Source organism: Benincasa hispida, chromosome 4 (genome assembly GCF_009727055.1).
Source record: "Benincasa hispida cultivar B227 chromosome 4, ASM972705v1, whole genome shotgun sequence".
In the NCBI taxonomy this organism is placed as follows: Eukaryota; Viridiplantae; Streptophyta; class Magnoliopsida; order Cucurbitales; family Cucurbitaceae; genus Benincasa; species Benincasa hispida.
The window spans coordinates 34,848,031-34,862,019 of NC_052352.1; the positions used below are offsets into that span (position 1 = coordinate 34,848,031).

The window sequence follows — 13,989 nt, forward strand, 5'->3', positions numbered from 1 at the left end:
ATCTCAGAAAATAAAATTTTGCCTTGGTTTGCAAATCGAGCATTTAGCAGATGAAATATTTATTCATCAGTCAACTTATACAGGAAAATTTTTGAAAAGATTTTATATGGACAAAACACATCTTTAAATATTCCAATGGAAGTCCGTTCATTGGATATAAAGAAAAGATATATTTCGACCTCGAGAAGATAATGAAGAACTTCTTGGTCCTGAAGTACCATATCTTAGTGCAATTGGTGCACTTATGTATCTTGCTAATAACAAAAGAACAAATATTGCACGTTCAGTAAATTTATTAGCCAGATATAGTTCTTCTTCTACAAAAAGATTGGAACGAAATTAAACGTATACACCGTTATCTCTGAGGAACAATTGATATGAGTTTGTTTTATTCAAATAAATCATATTTTGATCTAATTGATTGTGCAGATTCTGGATATTTATTTTATCCACACAAAGTTAGATCTCAAACAGGTTATCTGTTCACATGTGGATAAACTACTATATCATGGCGATCGGTGAAACAGACTATAATGGTCACTTCCTCAAATCATGCTGAAATTCTTGCAATTCACGATGCTAGTCAAGAATGTGTATGGTTAGGGTCAATGACACAGCACATTCGTGAAACGTGTGACTTGTCTTCTAATAAAAATCTTTCAACAATATTATACGAAGACAACACAACTTGCATAGTCCAAATCAAAGGAAGATATATTTAAGAAGATAAAACAAAGCATATTTCACCGAAACTTTTCTATACTTATGATCTTGAAGAAAATGACGATATCACTATACAAAAAATTTGTTTGAAGGATAACCTGACAGACTTATTTACAAAGGCATTAGCAACTACAAATTTTGAAAAATTGGTGCACGACATTGGAATGTGGCGACTCAAAGATTTTAAGTGATGTTTTTGTGAGGGGGAGTAAATATATTGTCTTCATTTTAGGGGTATGTATCATATGAAATAAGTACTCTTTTTCCTTCACTAGTGTTTTTTCCCATTGAGTTTTTCTTAGTAAGGTTTTAACGAGGCACATTTCATATATATATATATATATATATATGTATGTATATATGGGATCTAAGGGAGAGTATTATGAATATTATAATAATAAATAGACGCTCATTGCTTAGTGTCTNGAATATTATAATAATAAATAGACGCTCATTGCTTAGTGTCTCAAAACCATGTGTCACCTTTCATATTGTCCATGTATCTTGTAATTATTCATGTTTGGTGTCCATGTAAGTCCACATCCTACTTTGCCTATAAATAGCGGCATTTGATAGATCTTAAAATTACACATACATTTGTGTGAATTCCACTAATTTACATATTATCCAATTTTATAATTTTAGTTATTCTATATTTTCAATTATTTTATTTTATATATTTAATATTATTATATTATATTTACTTCATATTTGTATTTCTATTGTGCTCCTCGATTACATGATAAGTTTTAAATTTTAAGGATAAAATAAATAATAATTTTAGCAAAAGTGAAATTTATTTATTTATTTTTTTGCATCTCCCGTCATCCGTTGGGAGTGGCACGTGTATGAGGAAACACAAACTGTGACGTGGCAGAAATTGAATTTGAGCCAATTTCCCTCCCTCGCAAAATTCAATCAACACCATCATCTCTCAAAAGTGTAATAAAAAGATCAGTGAAAGCAAAAAATCAAAATCTTTCAAATCCCTCTTTCACCTCACAACGGACAACTCTGTGTCCGCACTCCGCTGCTAGCGAGGTGAGTGGCCGATTAGGGCTTTCAGTTTCTATTTCTTACCGATCCATTGCCTCAAATAACCTGCCGGCGGCTGAAAATGAGGAAAACAACCCGTCAATCGAAGCATTCCGGCGAAGCCGATGTCTCGTCATCCTCAGTCACATCGGCTACGGACAGTAAAGACTACGAAAAGAGAATTCGCGAGCTCACGCGTGAAAATGAAGCGTTTCAGGTTGTTATCCTTTTAATCGCACAGAATTTTGAGAGTAAACAATGGGATTAATGTTCCATTTGTTTGATGTAATGTACATTGATAATGAAATAAACAAACTCAGGAAGCTAGAGAGTCATACGTTATGAGAAGAAAAGATCCACTGACTTTCTCCTGTTATTGATTTCTAGCGAATGATTTTCTACGAAAAATCAGCGGTTCTCCAATTTTTATAGTTGAGGATGAGGAAACATTACTGCGCTATTAACATTCATCTATCTTGCAGCAGTTAAACTGAGAATGAGATGACGTCCAATATCGTTCTTGTTCAGGATCTGGAATTAGATATGACTTCATTTTTGTTATTCTAGTTCAACAAATTACGATTTGCCTATTTTGTATGGATTATTTTGATTACTTGATCTTCCGCTTCTTTCAATGGGGTTAAATTGATGAGAACGATCAGTTCGTATTACTATTGCAAAGGAGAAAAAATTGTCAGGAGAAGAGCATATGTTAGTAATTTTTAGATAATTTTTGGTCTTGAGAGAGAGAACGTGTTTGTTGCTCATTTCTATACTTTATCGTTGCAATGAAGCACATGGCCTTTGCTTCTCACTTTTCTGCATCTGAAAATTGGCAGAAGGAAATTAAGGATCTAAAAGACAAACTAGAAGTCGCTACATCAAGTGCTGCAAATAGTGCTAAAAAGATCAGAGAAGGTTATATTCAGAAGTTGGATGTCCTTGAAGATCAGGTGAAACGTGATTTCTTATTGTCACATGTTGATTATCATGCAATTAACTAGTACCATATTAAACTCTCGCAGGTTACAGAACTGAAGAAGAAACTAGATGTTCAATCTCAGCTTTCAACCAGAAGGCAAAGAGGCGATGAAGCAACGAAACACTCAGATCTTGAGATCATGAGTTTGAAGGCACAGAAGGTAAAATATCACTGCTATATTGTTCATGCTTAATGTAAAGCTCTTCGTTGTTCTATTTGTCTACGTCAATTGTTAATGGAAAAGTTTCGTTTAGGTTCAACTGCAATGTAAGATGAAGCTAGAGTCTGTGCAGTTCAGATTATATAAAGGTTCATTGGAAAAGGAAATACTTCAGGTATGCTAAATACATACCATACAATTGTTCATTTTTTTAACTGGACTGTACATGTTTCCATTAAATTGAGTATCTGCAATTTAATTGATGATTTTATACACTTTACAAATCTGCCACCAAGTTAAGACATTTATATTATGGATTTATCTCTGCTATTGATATCCATGTATCAATTTCCCCCTAGACTGAATATTTGTAACCAAATTTATTGTTCTAACAATATTTCTGTATATGCCGTCAGCTTAAGAGAGAAAACAGAAGAAATGAGCATGAGATGAATAAGCTCATAACTTCAAACCAGAGACTGAAGATGGTAAATCATATATTTTTTTTAGTTGATCTATTATGTTCCCCAACTTTTAATTTAATTTAATTTAATTTTTTTTTTTTAGAACTTCATTTTGTTAAATGTTTTGTAATTTTTTCTCTCAAGGTTTTGCAACGGAAGACCGAGGAAGCTTCTGAAGTTATGAAAAGGATGCGAAACCTATTGGAATCTAGAAGGACTTCTGCACAAAGAAGAGCAGGTTAAAGCACAACATTTTTATCAAGTTTGTTTCCCTACTAACCATACTGACTTGTTTTTCTTCTTTTTGGACTACCATATGCAGGTGGAGGTGCTAAACATAGAAACATTACTTCTACGCAGGTAACTTGTGGAATTTGAGCTTTATGTTCGTGTGTCTATGTATGATTCAATCACCTAGAGTCTGTTTGATTTGGCATGCAATCTGAATTTTATTTTATGTTTTTAGATTCACTTAATCAAATGGATACAGTGAATATCTATTTGACATATTCATTTCTTGAAAAAAAAACTGTTTTTGGATTCTTTGATTCCAGTAGTAGAAATTCAGAAAACATTGTTTTTGGTGTATCCAGCTTATGAATTTGGAAATGTAAAATACATAATTAGATGAAAACTCGGATAACTAAAATACTTCACGTATAAACTAATTTTATTTTTTTTCAAATTAAAATGTTTGATATAATATATCTTAAGCTATATGATATTGTAAAATAATAATTATACAAAATGTCTAGCATAAAACATGTTCATAAATTAACTAAAAGTAGTGGAGATTCAACCTAATATTTAGTTAGTAACTGAAACTATTTTTTTATAATTTATTAATAAATTATCAAATACATTTTGAACAATTGTTTGGATTGACTAGAGATATAGTTTCTAAATTTGCTACCGAATACATAAATTAGAACACTTCAATATTTTGAATCCCTTGTTTTCAAATTTTTGTTTTAACAATTTGTGGATGGATTAGCTTGTCATAACTTTGCAGTCCTAGATTGCATGATAGTTTTTGTTGGTGCATAGCTGCAAATAAATTTATATTCTGTCAAAATTTAAATTTAAACTATTGTTTTTCTTTTAAAGCTTCTAATCGTTATTTTATTCATTTATTTATTGTCTTTGAAATTTTTGGAAGGGTTTGTTTATCATTGCTATTAATAAAATTAACTTCTGTTTTTTGTAGAGTAATAAAAAATAATTTCTGTTGATTATCATATTTCGGTATAGTTAACTTTTGGATTCTTGGTCTAGTTTAAAGTTGCCTTTGTGGCGTTCTTAGTGCTTGAATATGTTTTTTTTCTTATCTGCCACTATATGAGATTAAAATTAAGAAAAACAACGCATGTGGCAGTTTTTATTCTATAGGATGCAACATCAACAACTTTAGTTGAAATGAGTACATTATAAGCTTTTACTGCAACATCTCCGCATTTCTGTGAACATGAAACTTTAAAGACAACATCTAAAAGTTGAGGACCATTTTGCTAATGATAATAATGATTGATGAAGGGTAATGCAATAGTTTACCAAGCATTTAGTATTTTGCGATTCTATAAAAAGACATTTGTTTTGATGGAACTTTCCACTTCTTTCCAAAAGTCGATGCCCCTTTTCTGTTAAGGGACTTATTGTTTGTAATGTGTACCTTTTTAACGTACCTCTTTGAACTTTTGGATTAAGTTTCTGTTCCTTACTGTAATCCATGTGGATGTAAAAAAGGATTGTTTTACGGCAAAACCATTAAACATTATTGGATGTAAAGAAAAGGATTGAATTAAGAAGTCAAGACTGCATCTATGGTAATTTTTGTCTAACTGCATGAAATTTGTGCAGTATGTTGAGAATGAATTTGAAGTCACAGCGAGGTTACATGAGTTATGTTCCCAGTATGAGCATCAAATAGAAGAGTGAGTATTTGATGCTTTCTTTCCTTTAAATTTGTTGTTACCACTTGTTGATGAATTCAAAATTTACATTTTATCATAGTTGGTTCTTGTGCTTAGCTCATTTCCTCATTAATTTCTGAATTGATCTGTTTTGCATTTTCAGATGTTATGAATCTGTGCTTTAATACTGAATCCAGTGCTTTTTTGATAAATAATAGTAACTTTTCTTTTTTTTTTTTAAAAAAAAATCAATGATTGTGGGGTGGGATCATGCTATCAACTTGTAAGGCGTCCAATTATGAAAGTATATGAGAGGAGGAGGGGTAAAAGAGGAAGTGTGGACGCTGAAATAAAGGGAGGGGACCAGCAAGAAGGGACCATGGGAGAAAGAAACCGTTAGAGTACGGGTTGCATGTAGTGGAACTATGTACGGAAGGAGGGGACTAGTGATTTGGGGTATTTGTAGGGTTTTGGGAAGGGAGGGTAGCAGGAATGTTTTTAGAGTGAAACTCTTGAGAGACGGCCTCTCGAATTGTTGATTATCCTTTTCTTTATGCTTCCTATTGTCTTTGCTTACTATCACGTATTTTTGAGTTAGAGACTCTTGTTTGAACATTATTACTAGTTGTTGGTTAATGCTATATCTCAGGGAAGTCTGAATACCCTGATTATTGGAGTTGGGTGTCTGGTTGGAGTGTTTTTGTGTTATTTCTTGTGTAGATGAACCGGATTCCTAACATTTGGTATTAGAGTACGTTCATAGCTGGGACAGACACGGGCCATGGCACAGAGAAAGTTGGAGGAACATATGGAAGGAATCGAGAAGGAAATGTAGAGCATCAAGGAGACGCTGCTTAATATGAACAAAATACTGGAGAAGCTCTCGAACGATATGAACGAAATGTCGATTAGTAAGGGGAAGGAGGTGTGTACCGAGTCAATCGAAAGCTCCAACATGAAGAAAACAGGGAATGGTGAAGAAAAAAGTCTCGGGCAAAGGAGTTAGTTGCGAGTTCGGAAAAAGGAAGATAAAAAAGATTGAGATGCCGATCTTCAGTGGAGAGAATTCGGTCGCGTGGATATTTTGAGCCTAAAGGTATTTCGAGATACACGAGTTGACTGATGAAGAGAAGATCAGAGTATCGGTGATTAGTTTTGGGCAAGACGAAGTCGACTGGCACCGGTGGGTGAATAACCGCCGGAAGTTTGTGAGTTGGGAAGATTTCAAAACCCAACAACTAGATCGCTTTCGGGTGTCTGTAGAAGGAATGTGATTATCTTGATTGTGGAATTTGAAAATGGAAACGACAGTAGCTGATTACCGGAAAAGATTTGAAATGGCGACAACTCCGTTGTCGGTGGAGACAAAGAACGTGTTAGAAACAACTTTCTTGAATGGGCTCCATTCGACGATTAAGGCTGAAGTGACGATTAAGGCTGAAGTGATCAGTCGAAGACCCCAAGCCTAGAGGAAATTATTCACAAAGCCCAGTTAGTGGAGGATTGGAACTTGATGATCCAAATGGTCGATGGACGAGATGGAGAAAGGGGGCCCAAGTGCAAGTCAGGCCCAAGTGAATTATAATAAGCCCAATACAGGTGGAAGCCCAAAGGTGGGGGCGATGAAAAGTGTGATATTACCAGAGAAAGGGGGAACGGTGAAAAGAAACCCTTCCATAAAGCCATGGTCCGATGTTGAATTCTAGGCCTGGTGGGATAAAGGTCGTTGCTATCGGTGCGACGAGACATACTTTGTGGACCACCGATGTAAAACCAAGGAAAGGTGAGAATTGATGTTGTTGATTACAGGACAGGGTGACAACGAACCGGAAGCAGCACATGAGATTGAAGAAGTGAAGAATGAGGCCACTGAGGCAGTAGAAACTAGGGAATTAGCGCTACGGATGATGTTAGGTTTTTCCGCTCCAAGAACCATGAAGGTAAAAGGAAATATTAAGAGGGAATCGAGGTAGTAGTGATGATCGATTGCAGTGCTACTCATAATTTCGTCCATCAGAGAATCGTGACCCAATTGGAGTTGCCACTAATTGAGACATCGAACTATAGGGTGGTAATTGGCAACGGCACTACAATGCAGGGGAAGAGAGTGTGTAAAGTGGTAAGTTTAATCATGCCTTCCGTCACAATTACAACTGATTTTTTGACACTGGAAATAGGTAATGTTGATGTGATCTTGGGGTTATTATGGTTACACGCGATGGGTCATGTGGGAGTGGACTGGACGGGTATGACGATGACATTCACCAAAGGAGATACCAAGGTGATTATAAAAGGAGACCTGTCGTTGACTCGGGCAGAAGTAAGTCTAAAAATGATGACCAAGACATGGGAGGAAGAGGATCAAGGGTTCCTTATTGAATTCCAAAAAATGCAGATAGAAGAAGATACTGAATTTGGGGGTGATGGAAAGTTTCATGAGTCGACCGTAATGGATAAAGACATTTGTGAATTGATAGAGGAATACAAAGTGATTTTTCAAGTACCCATCGGGTTACCTCCAAAGAGGAAGGTCAATCATTGCATCATGCTTAAGGAAAGGCAGAATACTATTAATGTCCGACCATACAAGTATGCGTATATCCAGAAAGAAGAAATCGAACGACTAGTGAATGATATGTTGATCACGGGCATCATCGGAACCAGTAATAGCCCTTTCTCAAGCCCTGTTTTATTGGTAAGGAAGAAAGATGGGGGCTAGCGATTCTATGTTGATTATAGGCATTTAAATTGTGCAACAGTCCTGGACAAATTCCCAATGCTGGTGATAGAAGAGCTACTGGATGAACCACATGGATCAATGGTGTATTCGAAATTAGACTTGAGGTCTAGGTATCATCAGATCAGAATGAAGGAAGAGACGTGCCTAAGATTGCTTTCCGAATTCACGAAGGGCACTACGAATTTCTAGTTATGCCTTTTGGGCTAACGAATGTTCCAACAACATTTCAATCACTAATAAACCAAGTTTTTCGACCTTTTCTCCGAAGGTGTGTGTTGTTTTCGATGTCATTTTGGTGTACAACCCTGATTGGGATATGCATATGAAGCATCTTGGCATGGTATTTGAGGTATTAAATGTAAATCAATTATCCGTGAATGAGAAGAAATGTGTTTTTGGTCAACCCAAAATCCAATATCTCGGCCATTGGATTTCAGAATGAGTAGAAGCTGAAAGAGAAAAGATACAAACCATGATCGAATGGAGCAGACCGAAGAATAAGAGGGAACTCAGAAGTTTCCTAGGGTTGATCGGGTACTATTGACAATTTGTGAAGAACTATAGCAAAATCACTCAATGTTACACCAGTTATTGCATAAAAATGCGTTCCAATGGAACGAAGAGGCAGAGCAAGCCTTTGAATCATTGAAGAAGATAATGACTACCCTACTGGTGTTGGCTTTACTGGATTTCGACAAACCATTTATCATTGAGACGGATGCATCCGAAATAGGGCTAGGAGCAGTCTTAACCCAAGAGGGCAAACCAATTGCCTATTTCAGTCAAACACTATCAGCTAGAGCTCAAGCTAAATCTCTGTACGAGAGGGAGTTAATGGCAGTGGTCCCAGCCATGCAAAAATGGAGACATTATTTGTTGGGGAAATGCTTCACTGCCATATCAGATCAACGGGCATTAAAATACCTATTAGAACAAAGAGAAGTACAACCGGATTTCCAGAGGTGGCTAACCAAGTTAATGGGGTATGACTTCGAAATCTTGTACCAACCAGGACTAAATAATAAAGCTGCAGATGCTCTATCGAGGAAAGTGGATCCAAAGGGACCGAGAGCGAAGGAGGAGGTATCTCTCAACATGTTCTCGACACATCATATATTAGTTGTGGACCTAATCTAGGAAGAGGTGAACGAGGATTCAGAATTGAAGAAAATAGTTAGGGAGATAAGCCACGATCCAGACGACCACCCCAAATACTCGTTGAAACAGGGGAAGCTGTTATACAAAAGTAGGTTAATAATTTCTAAACACTCTTCCCTGATTCCAACCCTATTACGCATGTTTCATGATTTTGTGATGGGGTCATTCGGTATATTTGAGGACCTATAAGAGAATGATAGGGAAGCTCTTTTGGCAAGGAATGAAGAAGGATGTGCAGGCATATGTGGGAAAATGCACGATACGTCAGAAGGAGGCATTAGCCCCAGTCGGCTTACTTCAACCCCCGCCTATTTTTGATAGAGTTTGGGAGGACATTTCGATGGACTTTTTTGAGGGATTGCCCAAGTCAATAGGGAAGGATGTGATTATGGTGGTAGTGGACAAGTTAAGCAAATATAGCCACTTCATTGCGTTAAACACCTGTTTACAACAAGCAAGTAGTAGCTGAATTCATAAGAAAGTGGTGAAGCATCACGGGTTTCCCAGATCAATCATTTCAGACCGAGATAAAAATTTTGTGAGCTTGTTCTGGAGTGAGTTATTTGCAATCCAAGGAACCAAATTGAGGAAGAGCATTGCATTTCACCCACAAATGGATGGGCAGACGGAGATTGTCAATAAATGTCTAGAAACTTATTTGAGGTGTTTCTGCGATGAACAATCCAAGAAGTGGGAAAGCTGGCCAGCATGGGCGGAGTTGTGGTATAATACCAATTTTCATATATTAGTGAACACTACTCTGTTTAGTGTTGTATTTGGGCGACAACCTCCTCTGATTATCGCATATGGATATAGAAAAACTCCTCACTGTACGTTAGAGCAATAGCTGATTGAACGAGACCTAGCATTGTTGAAGTTGAAAGAACAGCTGGTGCTAGCCCATAATCGGATGTGCAAATATGCCAACAGAAAAAGGAGGGAAGTGTAATTTGAAGTAGGCAGTCATGTGTTCCTGAAAATTAGACCGTACAAACAGAAATCCTTGGCAAGGAAGTGCTGTTAGAAGCTATCTCCAAGATATTCTGGGCTGTATGAAATAGTAGAAAGAATTGGACCAGTAGCTTATCGTTTAGCATTACCCTCGACTGCGACCATATATGATGTTTTTCATGTCTCTCAACTTAAGAAGGCAGTAGCTACAGATACGGTAGTTCAAAAAGAAGCCTCAATGTTGACTGAAGAGTTTGAGTGGAATGTGGAGCTAGAGCAAGTAATGGGGACTAACCAACCGGAAAGTGATGCTACATGGGAAGCATGGAAGTTACGAAAAGCCAATTTTCAAACACTCACCATGAGGACAAGGTGAATTTTCAGACAGGGGTAATGTCTAATGTGAGGCCTCCAATTATGAAGGTATATGAGAGGAAGAGGGGTAAAAGAGGAAGTGTGGACACTGAAATATAGGGAGGGGACCAGCAAGGAGGGACCACGGGAGAAACAAACCGTTAGAGGGCGGCATCGTGTAGTGGAGCTATGTACAGAAGGAGGGGACGAGTGATTTGGGGTATTTGTAGGGTTTTGGGAAGGGAGAGTAGCAGGAATGTTTTTAAAGTGAAACTCATGGGAGAGACGGCCTCTCGAATTGTTGGTTATCCTTTTCTTTATGCTTCCTATTGTCTTTGCTTACTATCTTGTATTTCTGAGTTAGAGACTCTTGTTTGAATATTATTACTAGTTGGTTAATGCTATGTCTCAGGGGAAGTCTGAATACCCAGATTATTGGAGTTGGGTGTTTGGTTGTGGAGTGTGTTTGTGTTATTTCTTGTGCAAGTGAACCGGATTCCTATCACAACTTTTGTGATGGTAATTGGTATCTATCTTATTCACTAAGCTATGCTCAAATTTGTTGGGTTAACTGTCGTAAATTATTTATTATGAAGGATTAATTTTCCTTCTGTTTGTGTAAACTTTGGTAACCGGGTAAATGGTGAAGGATAAAGGCAATTCTTACTCGTGGTTCCATGCATGCTAAAAGTGTAATGCTTCTCTCTCTCTCTCTCTATATATATTTTTCAAAGTGATTCAAATTTAAGGCACGCTTATAGCAAGTGTTTTTTTTGTTGGCCGTGACTCGTGAGTTATAACCAAATCCTGGAATTTTACCTCATGTGGTTCAAACTTCTAATAGAGTAAATACAAGGAGGAGAATAGAGCTAAATGGTTTTCTCTGAAAATATTGTTCTTTCCAGCTATTAGAAGTAAATGTGAGAATTGATATTTGATCAAAGTAAAAAATAATTTCGATGTGTTTTATGATGCATCCAATTTGGTAACCGCCCTATTCCATTTGACCAGGACTTATAACTTGCAGATGAAATATTATACAAGTATTTTGATTAATGCTGTTATGCATGCTTGAAACTTCTAGTCATTTGGATTATGAAGTAAAAGATAAACCATTTATCTTCTTTCTGCAATGACATTCTCATTAGTTAGTTAAACGCAGCAATTTATTCTTTTAATTAATTTCTGAGGAATCAGCGACTGTTATGTTTAATTATCTGCATTTAACTTGACGTTTGATGTTTAAATTACAAATTTCTGTGGTTAGGAAGGATAAGGAGATTGCTAAACTTCAGGAAGAAGCAGATGTGCTGAAGCAAGAAAGATCAGGGTAAATGTTTTGAAATGTTGTGTTCTAGCTGGACCTACTACTTTTGTTTCATCTCAAAACTAATTGACTATGAATAGAGTAGTCCATATAACTTATAAACATTGCGAGGTCCTTTCATTTTTTTAATGTGAGATTCTCAACATTCCTCTTCAAGATATTGTCTCTTTGAGGTTCATTCCTGGATCTGATCATAATTTTATTTTATTTTGGACCGAATGTCCCGTTTGAGCTTCCTGAGAGTAGTAGCCCATATATGAAGAGTAGTAGCCCATATATCTCATTTAAATTGTGAGGTCTTTTCGTTTTACCGATGTGGGATCCTCAACACTTCTCCAGAATTTTCTTGACCTTTTCATTTCTGTTTCTCAAGGTACCCATCACAGGAGACTGATGTCAACATATTGGAGAACAATCAAGATATGAACGAACTAAAGGAACAAATGGTGGTATTGAGTAGTTTGTTTAACCAAATGCAAATTCAGAAGGTCAACAAGACTCACAAGGATACATCAAAGGTCAGTGCATTTGGGCTTGCAGACTTGTTTTTTCTCGAGCTTTATCATAGCTTCCATTCCCTGCCCATTTCATATGAACTATGGAATATTAAGCATAAAACTTGATATGGATTCTTAAACTTTTCATCGAGTTTTATGATTACCTTCTGATATTTGAAAATTCTAAGTCATCAGGACGATTCCGCTCAAACCTCTGCTAGCGTTGGCAGTAATAATCTATTCGAGCAATTCGATACAGCTGGAGAAGATCAGCAAGGGTTCGACGTTGTGACAAAGAGAACTGCAAAGGCAGAATGCTGCTCTTGCAGTAAGAAGTCACTGTGCAAGACAACGAAGTGCAAATGCCGATCAACTGGAAGAAGCTGTGGCACATTATGTGGCTGTGCGCTTGGAAAGTGCACCAATAGGAGCAATAGAGATGAGAAACCGGGTGAGATGATTAACGTATTTGGGCCACCAATGAAGCCTTTATCTGACATAAAAAATGTTTTGGTAAGTAATGACTTTTTATCATTATATTTCTTATGCAATACTAAACCCCCATTTGGTAACCATTTCATTTTTTAAAATTGTGCTTGTTTTGTCATCAATTTTTTTCTCATGATTTTCATATTTCCTATCTAAACATTTATATTCATAGAGCCAATTCTCAATAATAAAAGCAACTTTTTATTTAGTTTTCAAACTTTTGCTTTGATTTTGAAATGCTCCTAAGATCTAGACAAGTAAGAGTGATGTTTATAGATTTAATTTTCAAAAACCAAAAATCAAATATTTATTAATGGGACATAAATTTTTTGTTTTATTAACCACAAATTTTCAAACTCTGCAGACCACTCAGATATAATGTAACAAGCCAAAGACTCAAAGGCGTGGGGAGGCTACATTTCCAGTTTCTTGCTGTTGATTCGTCCATCCACCTTCTCTCTGTTAAGTATACAAAACTAAAACGACAAAAGAACTGCACAGAAGACCGTTCTTTTCTGAAGTTGCACCAATAGAAAATGAGAAAATTCTTCTCATCTCAAAGTTTGGTGCTAATTCTAAAAAATGAGTACTGATTTTCATCGTCTTAGATTGACGAAACGATACCATTTGCTTTGATGCAAAATGCTGCATGATGATAAATCTTTTAGAGTTGATTTTTTCTTTTTTCTTAACCCTCAAGGTTGGTCGATTCTTTTGGTTTTTCTTTTTTCTTAACCCTCAAGGTTGGTCGATTCTTTTGGTTTCCTCAATTGATACGAGAAAGGCTGTATCTAGTCCTATCAACTTGTTTAAATTTTAATCTGTAATGCTACAGGGGAGGCGGGAATTTGGTCAGGGTGCAGCACTTTTGCTTGAATAAAAATTTGCTGTTTATTAACCCCTAAAATACATTTTCATTTATTATATGATTTCCCATCCAAATTTGTATTTTTTTTAGTTCATCAAGTCATGGAGTAGAGAGATTTAACCTTTTAATCCATTGGTTAAAGATATGTATTTTAGGGTATGTTTGGCCCAAGAAGTTAGGAAGTTGGAGTTGTATTAGTATACTTCGAATCCAATATATGTGAGAATATATTGTATATATATCCAACAAATATTACATCTATATTTGAATTATCTGTGTTGGAGGAGAAATTTTGGATCAATCACGGACCACCATGTCATTTGCTAAATTA

At 36.2% G+C, this 13,989-nt stretch overlaps 1 protein-coding gene across 1 annotated transcript; it reads left to right on the forward strand.

The window, feature by feature from the left end:
* Positions 1 to 1,669: 1,669 nt before the first annotated feature.
* Positions 1,670 to 13,741, forward strand: LOC120075292 (kinesin-like protein KIN-4C). The gene is made up of 12 exons (XM_039028522.1): positions 1,670 to 1,975; positions 2,598 to 2,711; positions 2,784 to 2,900; positions 2,995 to 3,075; positions 3,317 to 3,388; positions 3,509 to 3,602; positions 3,687 to 3,724; positions 5,222 to 5,295; positions 11,745 to 11,807; positions 12,178 to 12,322; positions 12,497 to 12,814; positions 13,155 to 13,741. The coding sequence occupies exons 1-12, from the start codon at positions 1,841 to 1,843 to the stop codon at positions 13,167 to 13,169; spliced, it is 1,266 nt and encodes a 421-aa protein (XP_038884450.1). The 5' UTR covers positions 1,670 to 1,840; the 3' UTR covers positions 13,170 to 13,741.
* Positions 13,742 to 13,989: the final 248 nt, after the last annotated feature.

Bases quoted from the DNA above. Each gene is read 5' to 3' on its own strand.
- LOC120075292 (XM_039028522.1), top strand. From the start codon at position 1,841: ATGAGGAAAACAACCCGTCAATCGAAGCATTCCGGCGAAGCCGATGTC. The intron at 2,901-2,994 runs GTAAAATATCAC...AGTTTCGTTTAG, and splicing joins TGAGTTTGAAGGCACAGAAG to GTTCAACTGCAATGTAAGAT. The intron at 3,076-3,316 runs GTATGCTAAATA...ATATGCCGTCAG, and splicing joins TGGAAAAGGAAATACTTCAG to CTTAAGAGAGAAAACAGAAG.